At 41.4% G+C, this 16,498-nt stretch overlaps 2 protein-coding genes across 2 annotated transcripts in view; one reads left to right on the forward strand and one right to left on the reverse strand.

Moving 5' to 3' along the window:
• Positions 1-2,653: 2,653 nt before the first annotated feature.
• Nol7 (nucleolar protein 7) lies at positions 2,654-5,996 on the forward strand. The gene is made up of 8 exons (XM_027410446.2): positions 2,654-2,941; positions 3,018-3,078; positions 3,535-3,593; positions 4,624-4,652; positions 4,879-4,960; positions 5,269-5,390; positions 5,474-5,551; positions 5,759-5,996. Exons 1-8 carry the CDS (start codon positions 2,688-2,690, stop codon positions 5,836-5,838), a joined length of 765 nt encoding a protein of 254 aa, XP_027266247.1. The 5' UTR covers positions 2,654-2,687; the 3' UTR covers positions 5,839-5,996.
• Positions 5,997-6,592: 596 nt separating this feature from the next.
• Positions 6,593-16,498, reverse strand: part of Ranbp9 (RAN binding protein 9) — a 79,442-nt gene continuing 69,536 nt past the window's right edge. The window contains 2 exon segments of the mRNA XM_027410445.1: positions 6,593-7,585; positions 8,945-9,056. Of these exon segments, the coding sequence (XP_027266246.1) occupies positions 7,455-7,585; positions 8,945-9,056 (243 nt within the window). The 3' untranslated portion in view covers positions 6,593-7,454.

Raw genomic sequence — 16,498 nt, forward strand, 5'->3', positions numbered from 1 at the left:
TGCCCTGTGTTGATTGGTCAACTGGTTGTTATGGTCCATAGGCCCTCCCAGGGTGGTTGCTATGCTCTGCTCTTCATTGCTGTGCACTTGTCTGTAAAGTACACCCAAAGCCGTAAAGCATAGCACACTAGCTAACTTCTGATTGGTTCCTTGCCACGAGGCAGGCATCTGACCTCTTAGTGACCAAGGCAAGGTCATGGCAAGCACGTGTTACTGTTATGGCTGCCGAAATGGGGAGCTGGTCCCTTCACTCAGAACTCCATACATGTTAGTACCCAGGGCTTCTGTCGTGAGTTAACTTTCTCATGCCTATGACCAAAATACCTGACAAAAGTTAATTTAAAGGGTGAAAGGTCTAGTTTGGCTCACAGTTCGAAGGAATGTAGCATAGCAGGAAAAGCACATTAGAGGGAATGACTGGGTCTGTGGCTGCCCAGAAAGTAGAGAAAGGGACTCCCAGCATTCCCAGTTTTCCTTTTCCCCTTTATATACAGTCTGCTCGTCACATCCAGGGTATTTCTTCCTCAGTTAGTCCTCTCTGGGATTTCCCTACAGGCACATCCAAAGGTGTGTCTCATTAACATGCTTGGTGAGTGCTGCATGGCTGGGTGCTGGAAATGAAGAAATGACAGACATGGAACAAATGACAGAAACACAGCCAGAAAAGCTGAGGTTGGGTTGGTTGTGACACTCTGATGGAGGATGCCTCTATGCAACCGGAAACTCAGCAAGTTTATTATGTGCAGCACAAGGGAGGAGGGGGCACTGGAGGGAAGCAGTCTCAGGTCACAGTCACCCAGGGGGAGGGAGCTGTGGCTGCCAGTTTTCACACACAGTCAACATTGGCACAGGAAGGCTTGCCATTCCCATGGGTCTGAAGCATTGGGGTCCTTTACGTTGACAGGACTACACCCATGTCAACAATATACATTCACTCCGGACTTCATGGCTCCCCAGTGTTCATTATACCATTCGAGTTGACAATTGAAATGATCTACCACAGGCAACAAGGTATAGTTCTGTGACCGCCATTTATTTGTAACAAATTCTAAAAGTCCTTTGTCAAGAAGTCAAGAAGATAGTTTCTCCCACTTACTGGGAGCCTGGAGAACTAACCAGACACCTCCAGAGCCACACTTTAGATGGGTGGACCTGTACAGATAAGGGCCGGTAATAACTTCAGTGATACCTTTAAAAAAGAGTAGTGTGTGTCTGCAACGGGTATGTGTACTGCAGCAACCAGAGGTGTTGGAGCCCCTGGAGCTAGAGTTACAGATGGTTATGAGCTGCTAGACATGAATTCTGGGGACCAAACAGGTCCTCTGGAAGAGCAGCAGGTTCTCTTAACTACTAAGCCATCTCTCCAGCCCTCTATGGCACTTTTTTCCCCTCTAGACAGGTTTTCTGTGTGTAGCTTTGGAGCCTGTCCTGGCACTCGCTCTGTAGACCAGGCTGGCCTTGAACTCACAGAGATCTGCCTGCCTCTGCCTCCCAAGTGCTGGGATCAAAGGCGTGCGCCACCACCACCCAGCCCTCTGTGATACTTTTAATGTGGGTTTTATACAGTACCATCATGTGCTTTTCATAGATTTGTCATTGGAACTTCAGCTTAACACTTTCCATTTTCTTAATGTAAGCTATGGTAGAGATCAGCACACTGCCCCAAACTTTTTTTTTTTTTTTTTTTTGAGATACTGCTTCACTTTAACCCAGGGTGGCCTGGAATTTAAGATTTCCCTGCTTCAGCTTCCTGAATGGTGGTTGGGATTTCAGTTGTGTGTTACTGTGCCTGACTCTGAGAATAGTTTTCATTTATTTAAGGCCCAGAGGTTTCAGAGACTCCTGACCCCATCCAGCTCACAGCCTCCCCTCCTCTGAGAGGGGAGATCTTCCTCTCTGCCTATCTCTTCTCCAACACTTCTTGGTTAGTTTATTTCTAAAAACAAGTATGAGCTTTTGTTTTTAAATTGGAAATTGCTTCTAAATAAGAAGCTTATATAGGATTTATAAGTACAAAGCATATATGATTGTAACTAACCACTTGTTGAACATACACTGTGTAATAGACATTAGAAATCAATGATTTCAGAATGGGTGAAGCAACTGGCACGTGAACTAATTGCAGAGTGTGAACAGTATCAGAAACGTGTGCAAGGTTCAGACAACAGTAACTAGACATGCCAGCGCCGCCATGGGGTGGATGCTGCGGGCCTTGAATTGATGCTTGGGTGAAGAATCATTTCATATTAATATAATGGGTAAGAGACAGAGACCACGGGGCCACGTGTATGCCCAGAATACACAGAGGGATGCATCCTACAGCAATGACGGTAATTATTTATTTCGCCCTTGACGCTGTTCCACTGATCACACCAACCTGGGAACAAAAACCAAAAAAGAGAAAAAAAAAGAAAAAAAGCAAACAAACCAACCAAAAACAAACAAACAAATAAATAAATAAATAAACCAAAACAGAGAGCGACACTGACAAACGCGATGCCCGGTTTCTTCCTACCCAGACTGTCTTCCGGGTCACAACCAGAGCGGGGAGCCCCGCCCTCCTTCCGCGCACGCGCCTAGACGCGTGTTGTGGCCTCCGAACCGACAGGGGGCGTGGAGAGCGCGCGGCGCGCACAGCCAGCGGCTGCTTCCGGGTCAGGGGTCAGACGGGCCTCTTCCCGTTGGCCATGGTGCAGCTGCGGCCACGTTCGTCGCGTGTCCCCGCGCCGGCGGAGGCGATGGTGGACGAGGAGCAGCCGGGCTCGGAGGAGGAGGAGGCGGAGCATGGCCTGCTCCTCGGGCAGCCCAGTAGCGGCGCGGCCGCCGAGCCGCTGGACGAGGACGAGGACGGCGACGACGAGGCGCCGGAGGAGCTGACTTTCGCCTGCGCCCAGGCGGAAGCGAGGGAGGAGGAGCTGCGCGTGCGCGAGAGCGTGCGCAGGTGGGTGCGGCGCCCCCGGGCGCCCAGCGACTCCCGGGGCCAGTCCCGCGCGCTCATCTGTCACCTTTTCTTCCAGGGATAAAACGCTGCAGAAGGAGAAGAGGAAGCGGCGCGAGGAGCTGTTCATCGAGCAGAAGGTTGGGGCAAACGGCCGCGGCTCGAGTTCCCTTGCTCTGGGCTCCGGGCGGGGGTGTTTCTTGGAGTGTGTCCGCCCTAATTCAAAGTGGGCGTGGGAGCGCTGGCACTCGCCCGGCCCTGCCCTATTATGGGGTCTTTTGGGCTTAGTTTGGCCTAAAGCTAGGACTCTGAAACCTCTAAGTGATTTGTGAAGTTAACAGTGGCACACAGGGATAATGTCACATCCCAGGGGTCTGACTGCGAAGTGGCCATGCCTGGGAGATACCTTCGGGCACAGTTACAGAGAATGTTTCCGGGCTTGGCTTTGTACGCCCAGTTTATCTGACGAAGGCTTACAAGTAGCCGGGCAGAGTTGGCCGGGATGCAGGGCTGTTTCAGTAACGTTTTAGAAGCAACTCCGGGAATACCTGTACATCGCTGTTAACTTTGTCTTTAAATTGTCTTTATTCCAAAAGAAAAGAAAGCTGCTTCCAGATGCTGTTTTAGAGCAACTAACTACAGCCTCAGAAGCTGAGTAAGTAACAGGGCTTCTACTTAATGGAAAGCCATCCTTGATATATCCTCGTAACTGAAGAAATTCGCCCAAACTTAAAAGCTAGAGTGGTTTTGGGGTTCCTGATCCCGGTCTACCAAGTAAACTTTGTCCAGCACTTGTCCTGGGGCGGGATAGGTGGTGACTAAACACTTAGCATTTAGAGGTGCAACAGGCACTTAACCAGGAGCTCCTAAAAATGCAAACTCTTCAGCTGGTTTTACCTGTGGCCACCCTTCTTCATCCCTATTTCGTTTAGTGGCTTTGCCCTGTGGTCTGTGCTTAAAAACCCAAAGCTGGAGTTACATTTGTCTTTATTTCCAACTGAATTTACTCCTCATGGCACTCCTTGGTGCATTCTTTTGTTTTTCTAGAGATGGTTTCTCTGTGTAGCCCTGTCTGTAACTCTATCTGTAGACCAGACTGTCCTCAAACTCAGATTTGTCTGCCTCTGCCTCTCAGTGCTGGGATTACAGGTGTGTAGCACTACACCCAGCCTCAGTGTAAACTCTGAAATTTTTACTAGGATAATAGTTGGTTATTTTTCCATATTCAGATCTTGAACTCCACAAGGCATGTAAGCAGATGTTTGGTGAAGTCCTTGTCTTTCACAACCAAGTTCAAGTGTCATCTCTTCCTTCTCACTTCCCTCCCCCATCACGTTCTCCTTTGTGATCTGTACAGTTGCTTCTGTGTCCAAACTGTTGGATAATCTGTTATTATTAAGTACCACCTTGTACTTGGTATTTGGAGTGCTGTTATATAAGCAGTTTCTGAGTTTTTCAGAATATTGAGCATACGCTTTTGGATGCCTACTATCAGTGCTCAGATTTAAATTCTGAGAAAATACTCCATGCTAGTGTAGTCACTGAGTTGGTGGCAGTGCTGTGTGGCATGAGGAGTGAAAATTCGGGGTTGTGGTCATGAAAGCCTGAAGGGTATCTTATTACTTGTTTTGAGTATCCTTTATTGCCTGCCATTCTGAGCTTTTTTTTTTTTTCCTCCCCCATAGCATAAAGGAATCACCAGAAAATGTAAAAGGTATGAATTGTTTTTGTTTAAGTAACTTTTTACGTAAGGGTGAAATGATTTACTTGTATTCTTGGCTGTTTGTGGCCCTTAGGCCTGGCCAAAGTTGGGTTTAAGCCCATTTCTCATTATTTCTTCCAAATAAAACCTGCACTCATGTGGTATGTAGTCTGAAGTGAGGGCCATTAAGTGTTAATTTATATAAGTACTATTCACAAAGTGGATCTTAATTTTTCAGTTCATTTGAAAAAGAAAAGTGAACACATTGCAAAAGGAAGAAACTCCAAGAAAGTTAAAATACAAAAAGTGCACTCAGGCAGGTAAATGCCTTTTGTTCTGTTTTCCTACTGGAATGTAAAGTTTCCTTTTTAAAGTTTTATGTTATGAGGGCAAAGTAGATTAGGGTGTTTATAGAAAAATAACAGATGGTAACAGTTACTTGCTGCCTTAAAATGTGTTAATGTATTTCTTTTTCTTATAAAATAGCATGCTATTTAGCCGTACTGTGTACCACAAGCAAGAACAAAATGATTATCTCAAAATGAGGTCATGTGGGGCTGGGAGTCACAGAAATAGAGAACGAGCATGTACCCTCTAATTCATTTTGACCTTTTGTATTGATCACCAGTCAGACTAAAAGCTACTTGGCTGTAAGGCTAAAAGATCAAGAACTGAGAGATTCAAGGCAAGAAGCAGCTAAACACTTCATCCACAATTGTTTATATGGTTCAGAATCCAAGAGGACTACTGGTAATTTTCTGTCTGTCTGTCTGTCTGTCTGTCTGTCTGTCTGTCACAACAACAAAGAAATGATAAGTAATTCTTCCCTTTAGTAAACAAGTTCCTGTCACTGAACAATAAGAGGTTACCAGTGAAAAAGGCTGCAGCCCAGTTTCTCAATAGCACCTGGGGTAAGATGGAACGTCTTCTTTTGACTCCTAGTCATTTTACAAAGAAAATGTTTTGGGAAGGAGATAGGAGATGGAAAGACCCTCCTTTATAGTGTATCCATCTCTGTAAACTACACTAAAAAAAAAATCTGAATTTTGTTTCTTGGGGTTTTAACTAGAAGCTGTTGAACATCCGTACATATAAAGCTTTGTGTTGTTCTCTTGTAGGTGCTCAGAAACAACAAAATGCCAAGAGGTTTAAAAAACGGTGGATGGCTAGAAAGATGAAAAAGAAAACTTACAAGTGAATTGAAGTAAAAGCACCGTGAAGAACCTGTACTTTGTCTATATAGAATTTAAGTGTATTTGGTGTAAAGAGGACTGATGTCTCAAACTTCAACCATTCGTAAATCATTTTGTAAAGGATCATTGCAAAAACCATAAACGTTCTTGTCTGGAAAAGCAACTGGCTGTATTTCTTTCTGGAATACTTTTTGAGTGTTCTGAAGGAATTTTCATCTTTGTGTGGGCACAAGAAGAGAGGGATAAAAAGAGACCATCCATGAGGTCTTCAGGACAGCTGAAAAGCTATTCTGGTATTATTGATGTGGTTTCTGCTATCAGGGAATTAGAAGTCATTGCTAAAAAGCAATGGGGTGGGGAGAGGGATCCCCAAAGTAGTCAAATAAGCAAATAAGTAGCCAGCACCTTTGTCTAGCAATGAACTAAATTTGAAATAAGTGGATTTTTTGTTTATTTTCTTTAAAGAAAAAGGTGTGTTTGTCAGAGGACAATTTATATTGATACCATTTGGGTTCCAGAGGTTGAATTCAAGTCAGACTTAGTAGCAAAGGTCTTTACCTGCTGAGTCATCTTGCCAGCCCTGGAACAGCTTTTCAAGTTTTTTTTTTTAAAGTCTGGGGGGTTTGCTTGATTGATAGTTTTGACTAATGCAATCACCTGGAGTCAATTTTAGACTGTTGACTTGGGCTGATAGTAAGAATCATTAATTGCTGAAAAAGTACATGAGAACCTAATACATAAATTCAATTGACACTAAAATCTGTAGAAGTAAATTTTTAATGGCTGGTTAATTATATCACTACATTTTTATTGCAATATAGTACTCATTTAAGCACTTAAAAATGGAAGGTGTACAAAGATTAAATTAAGACACGGTAAATTGACTAAATATTTGGTTTTTATATAAATAAAGGTCATAACCACACTGTTGACATGTAATACTGTTATAATACAACAGTTAAACTTGTGAGTCTACAACAGAAGTCATCTGTAGTTAAACAGGAAACAAAGTTGAAAAAGACCATGTTAAAACAAAACTACTGGGACTAACAGGTCGGGATTGTAAGTAGCAACAAACATACTCACTCAGCTCCTGAGTATTTCAAGTTTTACAGTACACATTAAAAATGATTTCTTCCATCAACACTATTAAATTCAAACTGTCGGATGTTTATGCATTTTGCAAGTTACACTGATTGAATGCTTACACAGGAGCGGGGGTCGGAACAGCTCCCAATTTGTAGTTTACATCACCCACATGCTAACACAAACACAACTTGTTCCATTTCCTTCCCCCTTCTCCCCCCAACAAAGAAGGCAGGATTTTTGGTTTCTTTTAGATAATTGTTTTAAAGGATTTCTGATGATCAATTTGAACGTCTGAAATTCAGTAATATTTAACTCTTAGACAACTAAGAGGTTAAAAGATGGAAAATATTTTCTCCTAACACTAAGTTAGAAAATCATTTGCATCATGCTGTAAACTAGGAAGCAATGTAAAGCGACAAAAACCTGTCCCCAGTACATAATTAAAAAAATCTAAATTTCAAATCAGCAGAGCCGGTCTACTTCCATGTTGACTATTTGCCACAATGTAAGTGTGAGCTCTTGAAGTGCATAGCTAATGTAGGTAGTCTTCCACTGTGGCAAATGCACAGGATCCAATTCCTGATCGAGCCATCAGTCCTAGACATTGTGTGGCCTGTCCCATTGCTAGGGCAAGTGGAGGTTGCTTTGGCAGATTGTGGGTTTCTATGGAAAAAGAATTAGAAAATGGAAATAGCAATTAACAAATCATTTTTAAAACCATCTTTCAATCAGGGAAATACAACATTTGCTACATCAAATGTGGATTCTGAACTATCTGGATAGTAAAGCTGATATTTCTAAGGAAAGTCCTTGCAGAACTCAGGTTTTTAAAAATTTTAACACACGGTCTCACTTGTATCGCCTGAAATTTGGAGATCTGCCTGCTTCTGCTTGAGTGCTGGAATCAAAGGTGTGCACACCACACTGGCCAGAACTAGACTTAAAATATTACATACATACATACATACATACATACATACATACATACATACATACATACATACATACACACACACACACACACACACACACACACACACACAGAGAGAGAGAGAGAGACACACACACACATGTATCTTTTTCCTTCTGTGTTAACCATGATGGGAAAGATGTAACCTAGTAGACATTTGGGGTTGAGAAAAGGAAAATTTACTACCCATCTACTTAGCCAAGGTCGGCTGACATTAACAAGAAAAGGTAGTGTCATGTTTTCATTTAGTTTCCAGTGATGATACCCTGTGGATAAAGTCCTGTGAGGGGCCACTGAGCTGCCTCTTAGGCATGCTGGTAAATGTTATTCAGAAGCAAGTGGACGGCTCTTAGAATACTGAGCAAAGCCACCCGAGAGTTGAAGAGGTTAACTTCTAATCATTAATTCAGATGTTTTAATAAACAGAATATTTCTTGGGTGTTACATATCACAACCTTCAGACAGGTGTATTTTTGTTTTGTTTTTTGAGATAGGGACTCACTATGTAGACCAGCCTGACCTGAAACTCAAAGAGATCTGCCTGCATCTGCTTCCTGAGTGCTGGGATTAAACATGCAGTAATTACCAAGGGTGACAGGACCCACTCCAAAGCTAGTAAGGTCACATATTTCCTACAACTTCCACAACTCACCCCAAGAATGATACAGGAAGAGCTTAGGCCCAGTAGATGAGAGAATTTAATAAAAGTACACCATTATTCCCAGTCCCAAAGTGAGGGCTATGGCCTACAGGGTACCTCTATGGTAGGGTTTTTCAAAGATCACACAAACACCTCATTCTAAATGAGAATACTCAATTAAGTGTTTATATATGTGCAGACAAAAACTATTTTCAAACATTCCAAGATACACTTCAATATCCTACCATTTTATCACACCAGAATTCATGTAACCTGGTATGGAGGAAATTTTCTGTATTTTAAAAGATTAATATGTCCCGGACTGTTTTACTGAAACAAATGTTAGGACAATATCCTTTCCAATGTACAGAGAATGTAGCTGAAGTCTAGTTGTCTTGCTTTAGTTACTTACCTAATATTGCACTGTTAAGAGCTGAGCACACAGGTTCTCTCTGAATCGGGTCAAGTTGGTTTCCAACTGGACTGTTCCAAGGATCTGAATATGCTAGCAAACTGAATGCGTCCTGTTGAAAACAATGTCAGTTCAGATAGTTTAGCTGCTGTGTTCACAGTGGTTCCAGATTGAAAGGTTAAGGTACAGCTTTAAAACACTAGGTGACTACAACCTTTAAACACATGTTTTATGTTTCAGAAAGCAGACTATTACAAAACAAGTGTAACTGGTTTTCAGTTTTCTTGTGAACAGTCATTCTTGCTCATTTCTGCCACTCTCCCACCACCACCTGCAACAAAAGCAAAATGGGGGTGGGGGGGAGTCCAAAGGAATGGGCTCATACTGATAAAGAACAGAGAACAAACGTATCCAGGTGCTTTATCACATGTGACCACTGATGTAAAATTGACAATGAGTAAGGCCTGCCTTAATTCTAAACAAATGTGGGAACCCAACCTATATCATTGAATAGCCTCTCAAGTTCAATAATGGAAAAAATAAGGCCAAGATGACCTTGTAGACATTCAGTATATTATTTCCAACTACACTGAAACAACTTTTCTTACAACTTTAAAACAACTGGCATATAGCTTTCTTTTTGCTCTTTTTGTCTTACCACGGGAGATGTGATAGTTTCAGACACTGGCTTCAAAGTCCAAACTGTACTACTTGCCAGCTCTGTGGCCTCTAGCATAAAACTGTCTGTCTTAAAAACCAAGTTTCATCATTTGATGTGATTTTGGGTGATTACACAAAGAGATGTCATTACATAGAATCGTGTGAGAACTAATGAAGTTACCAAAGTCCTTCGGTGGTTTGAATAAGAGTGGTCTCCATGAAGTCCTATGTTTGAATGATTGGTACCCAGTTAGGGAAACTGTTAGGAGAGGATTAGGTGTGGCCTTGTTGGAGGTGGTTGTCACTGGAAGTGGACCTTGAGGTTTCAAAAGCTGTATACACCAAGGCCCAGTTTCTCTGCTGCTGCCTGTGGGTCAGGATGCAAAGCTCTCAGCTACTGCTCTAGCACCGTACCTGTCTGCTTCTTGCCATGATCACAAACTAACCCTCTAAACTGTAAGCCCCCAATTAAGTTCTTTTGTAAGAATTGCCTTGGTCATGGTTTCTCTTCACAGCAACAGAATCGGAACTAAGACAATTCTAGTGCTTCTGCTCTGTAAGCCAAGTCAATAGCCTGACCCAGAGTAATATTCCACACACACATATATAAATGAACAAATACAAGCTATGAACAGACGAGAGTCTTTACTGCCAACACAAACATATGAAGGGTAACAGAGAGAAAACTGGGCATCACTCTGAAAATTTTCTGAAAAACATCTAGATTTACTTGCTCAGAATACTATTCCCCTTATCCAGCATTACTGAATGTCTGCTAAAGTAACTTCCTGCTTTAGTTGGAATTTCCTGGTCAGTTGTACTTAGGCTTATGTCATCCACACAAACCATGAAATAGTCTGAAGTTACAACATGGCAATGCATATGCCACTAAGTACACACATGACTCATCCATTGGTCTACATTGCCGAATATTTCATTCAGGTTAGACTGCCCTAATTATAATGACAGTTATAGAAGCAGAAGTTACTTAGTAAACCATTTAGAGTTACTAGTAACTACTCATAGGTGCCGGGTGTAAGGGAGCCTTTATGTACCTGCTTGACAACAACAACGGCTTCTTATTGTACTGACCATGATTTTGTGTCTAATAGAGCTAGTGGTTTTGTTTCCTATCCCACTCTACCTCCAGCTTACTGTTTAAAAACAGCCCATATTCCACAGAGCTAACTTACGATTAGTCATATTATTTCTAAAGACTATACTCTTATCAACACTATTTTACCCTACAAACCATAGCCATCTAATGAGATGTTACTCCCACCATACAGGTACATTTTATAAGATATACCAAGAATATGTCCAATGAGTGACTAGTACATAGAACCAAGAATAAAACCATTCAGGGATCTACACCCTGACATCACCAAAAAGGCAGATTAATCTCAACCCCCTTTAGTATTTAAAAACAAAAACAAATAACAGCTGTAATAAATTATTGTTGGAAAATACAAGACATTTCAGGCACTCATGGATCACAAGTGCTTTCACCTGAGGTTGGTATGCCCACCTTACAGATGCAAACTGAGGCCCAGTGAGAGGTGAAGATCACACAGTACCATAAGATGGAAGTTCCCTTGGATCCACACATCAGTAATTATTAAAAATTTCCTCTTATTTTGGTGAACACAGCTGCTAGGCAGGGCACCCAACAACCAGAACCTAATCACTGCTTTTAAGCACATTTCTATTGACCTAATGGAAAGATGTAAACTGAGGCTAAGAGAAAAAGAAAAATCCATGGTTAAGGAGGATCTAGATCCTAAAATACTTCAAAAACCACATAATGCAAACAGGGGAAGCAATGGGACTTTAAAGAAAGCAGCCTGTCAGGGATTAGACTTGACTTGAGAAGACCCATAGAGCAACAACACAAAATACAGCCTAGTGCCTCTCAACCTTCCTAATGTTGCTACCCTTAATACAGTTTCTCATGCTGTGGTGCTTCGTAACTGTAATTTTGCTACTGTTATGAGTTGTAATGCAGGATATCTAATGTAAGCCCCACCCCCACCCCTGGTTGCAACCCACAGACTAAGAATCATAGGCTTAGAAGCAGAGTAAAGCTCTAAGCAAGAAAATCAGAATCAAACTCCCAAGCATAAACACCTAGAAAGTTCAAAATTAAGGAACACAAATGAAATTAGGAAAGCAATATGAATGGCAGAGCTGTGCTAATAACCAATTCTAAAATTGTATCAAGATAGGATGAAGTCCCTACCTAGTGCCACTCCTATAATCCATTATCACAGTTGGCTCACTGGTACAAAGTTTCTTGAATGCAATCTAGCAACCAGCAGCATGAGCCATGATAATACTTAAGAGCCTTTCTCAGTAATTTCTAAAAAAAACTATCTCAGTGGGAAATCTTTAAAGAAACCAAGATGCATGTATATATATAAAGGTGTCACAAAAACACCACTGTGACATAAAAACAAAACAGCAATGGACAAAGGACAACAATCACATAACCACTTCAAAACTACATATAAATAAGGTATAGAAACTGGGAGAAATACTTTAAGATAAAACAAAACTAAACAAACAAACTCACAAGTCACGCAAGGCAGCTCAAACTGGGGAGGCTGAGGGAGGAGGTTTGAAGGGACCGTGTTTTAAGAAGACAAAGAGGTAACACTATAATTACTAACTAGGTGAAATACGTGCACGTGGGAAGTAAGATACACAGCTTAAAACTCAGTGCTACCACAGGCTATGCTTCATTTTAAAGGGAAAGATGGCTTTGATGGAAATACCTGGGGGAAATGCAGAGTCTCAAACTACTCGATTGTGACTTAAGAGCCAGAGCAGTTTCTGGACAGAGTGACTCTCAGCTAGCTCTGTTTCTCTTTTAGTTACTGTACTGAAAGCAAATGGAGGCCATGACTGCTCATCTGAGTCACACTGCTGACATTCAAGAAATAGTTGCCAAACCAACCAATCTAGGCAGCTTGGGAACTACTGAAAGGAGTAAGCTGTAAGGAACAAAGAACAAAGATGACAAGAAAAGACGTAGGAAGACTGGAAACCTGGAAGCACAAAGGTCCAAAGAGACACTTTGGGCTGCCCACAGCTGCAGGCATTCCCTAAGAAGGGAAAAAGAACACTGCGCCTAAAATAAAAAACCCGCAAAATTTTACCTTTAACTTCAAACCAGTCTCTCTGTGTGTTCTGCATAAAGATGTCTACGCCACTGACAGTCTGCACATACACGGTGATTGATCCCTTAAGATTATAAGATAGCTGGGCAATTTCTACTGCCTACCGACATCACTCTTGTCAGTGTTAGTCATGTGTTTGAGGAAGTATAAACAAAGTATTTAAAGCACTGTCAGCCACCACACACATTGGATAGCTAGCAGTGCAGCAGACTACACCATCCAGGTCTGTGTTAAGTGTACAATGATGTTTGCACAAGAAGAAAATTGTCAAATGTATTTCTTAAGACATAAAGTGATACATAATTACAGGTGTGATTTGAAGGGTTCTGAAAATCCTCAAATGTAGCATGAAAAATCAGAGACCGATATGGGGGTTCAAAGTGAAAATCAGAAAAGCAAAGCAGCCAGCCACTAGAGAGTTCTTACCTCTACCAAGGCTGTGTGATCCTGTTCTGAGTGACTGCAGACTGAATACACTGCACTCTTGTCTCCACCTGCCATATGTTACTCTCTCTGCTGGGATTAAAGTCATACACCAGCACTGCCCAGCTTCTATGGCTAACTATTGTGGCTGCTGAGATTAAAGGTGTGTACTACCAACTGGCAATCTAAGCAACAGTGGAGAGGCTACCTTAAATGCCCTCCCCCAATGATAATGAGATTGATGACTAATTTACATGCCATCCTAGAGCCTTCATCCAGTGGCTGATGGAAGCAACTAAACACTGAACTGAACTCCTGGAATCCAGTTGCAGAGAGGGGAGGAGTGATGAGCAAAGGGATCAAGACCAGGCTGGTGAAACCCACAGAAACAGCTGATGTGAACAAGGGGGAGCTCAGGGACCCCAGACTGATGGCTGAGAGGCCAGCATGGGACCAATCCAGAGCCCCTGAACATAGGTGTCAGTGAGGAGGCCTTGGCAATCTATGGGGCCTCAGGTAGTAGATCAGTATTTATCCCTGGCACATGAATGGACTTTGGAAGCCCATTCCACATGGAGGGATGCTCTCTCAGTCTGGACACATGGGGGAGGGTCTAGGCCCTGCCTGGGATGATATGACAGACTTTGGAGATCCCCCATGGAGGGCCTCACCCTCCCTGGGGAGCGGAGGAGGGATGGGGTGGGGACTTGGGGAGGTTGGTGGGGGCAGGGGAGGGAGAGGGAGCTGGGATTGACATGTGAAACAAGCTTGTTACTTAAATAAATAAATAAGTAAATAAATAAATACATAAATAAATAAGTGTGAGCCACCACTGCCTGGCCTCTATGGCTGTGGCTAGCCTTGCATTCTGATCTTCAAGAAAGCTTTATTGGATCATAAATAAAATGTCACCACATCAAACACTAAAGAAAAACAAACCCATAATCATAAGTAATCTCAAATAAAGAATAAAGAGGAATACTTTCAAAAGCTCAACTACATTTGACCTCTTGTAAATTAGTTAAGTCATTTCTAAGTTTGGGAAACGAGAGGGAAGCAGCTCAGAACATTAAAGTCTCTAAAAGACATAGCTGTTTATAAGTCAGAAATACAAAATCAAAGCCAAATTATTATCTTTAGATGACAAACTATTTTCATATAATTCAGTGTAATTAAGAAATACCATTGAGATATGGTCACTTAATTATGTTTTCTGAGTTTCAGGTTTAAATGAGAACCAAAGACAAAGTAAGATACAGTATAATCTTAAATATCCAAAACTAGTAAAATCAGACATTCCCTCATCTGCTCAGCACAAAGTTTTGACAGTATACACAGTCAGAGGACTTATGTATAAAAAAGCCTAAAAATTATTGAGCACATTTTATATTCCCAAGTATCTCCTAAATGAGACATTTTCAATAGTGTGGTCCAGGGACACATGATGTCTAGGCCCCTTTCAAGGGGTGTCAAGCTCGAAACTGTTCATAGGATCACTAAGGTTTTCCTTGCTCTTTTCACTGTCATAGCCCATTTCACAGATACAAGAATGCCTGACTCATCTGTTTAATGGATTCAATGCAGAAGTAGATCTGAGAATCCAGCTCATCTATTACATAGGGGAGTCCTAAAGAAATAGAAATGCTATTTCTCATTTAAGTGGGGGTATTTTTTTTTAATAAAACATCAATAGACTTTTCGAAATTTAGCTTTAGCTTCTAATACCATAGATAGCAACAGGTGTAGCCCCCCTCCCCCAAAAACCCCTAACTTGTTGGGGGGCACAATATTGAGGTAAAACCCAGAGCCTATTGCAGCACAGGTAAGCACTTGACCACTGAGCTAAATTCTCAGCTTCCATCAACAATTTTTAAAGATCGAAGCATCAGAAATATTAAGAACCATTGTCCTAAAGCAGCCCTCAGCATCTAGCCATGAAGTACTATTTAGATACCTAAAAACTTAATGAAGAGGTTAAATCTTAACTTTCTTCTTAACACTCCTGACCAAAGTCTGAAGAGCTACATAGCAATGCTTATTGGTACTATGTATTACACATGTACTCATGAGAAACAAACTTAAAATGGAATAGCAAAGATATATCTGGCCATTAGAAAATCTAAGGCAAATGTGGGCAGCCATTTTCCTGATACATGAATATCTATTTCTACCAACTCTTATATCTAGTACAAAATAGTAATTTAACTCTCTTTCTCTTGATTGCTGAGGGTTACCACTAGCAGCATAACTGTTCTATCACACAGCAGATGGTGTGGCCTAGGGACTACACTCATCTTCCTGTCCTACCTACTGAAATGTAAGGTGTAACACCCTTTAACTGAGACTACTGTGCAAGTAGATGTTGACAGAAAGCCATAGTGCTGGCCAAGGGTATGGTATTAGGTACTATTACAAGTTGCTGATCACTAAATTCTCAGCTCAGGTACAGAACAAAGACCAGCAGTCATTTGCCCTTTCCTGTTATATCCACCCTTTAGTTACAAGGGCCATCAATTACATCTCCCTGTGCTTTCTAGGCTATGCTCTGTTGGAATATAAAATATTTCCTACAGGCTTGTAAGTTTAATGCTTTGTCTCAGCAGGTAGTGCTATTTTTGGAAGCCCTGGAAACTTTTGGGAGATGGGAACCAGCTACAGGAACTAGGTCAATGGGACCATGTCTTTGAAGGCTATAGATGATCCCCAATTTCTTCTTTTTCTCTGCCATGAGCTCCTGTTCTTGGTATTCTGCCCTATCGAGGGACCAGAATTAATAGGATTATGGGTGGAATGAAGGTAACACATAGAAGTTATAAAAGAGGATATAAAACTAATTGTTTTTCTAGTTCTATTTTCATAGATTTATGTGTTTCTGGTGGTGAGTAAGTACATAAAAAAATTATTTGATAGTGAAAATGTTAAATCTGATGTGAAGCCCCACAGCTTCAGAATGGCTGTTCTAACTATATGGATGTTTACTGAGATGCATTATATTCTATGGGTCTCTATAATTTTGGTGTGATGTTTATTTTATCTTTAACAAATTTAACTTTAAAATACTCAAAAATTAATACAATTAAATGCGATCTAGCTTAACAAAACACTCCATCTTCAACTGATACACAAAACCACGGTTAACTTATTATTGAAATTTTATCCCTCTTTTCCACCATGGATACATACAGAAGACACTTCAAAATGTATTTTAACCATTCTGGACATGAAAGACAATCTACTCCTTCACTGATTCCCATAAAAATCCATTTAATGTGCTGCAACTCTACAACAATGT

This window comes from Cricetulus griseus, chromosome 3, assembly GCF_003668045.3.
Source record: "Cricetulus griseus strain 17A/GY chromosome 3, alternate assembly CriGri-PICRH-1.0, whole genome shotgun sequence".
NCBI classification, from domain to species: domain Eukaryota; kingdom Metazoa; phylum Chordata; class Mammalia; order Rodentia; family Cricetidae; genus Cricetulus; species Cricetulus griseus.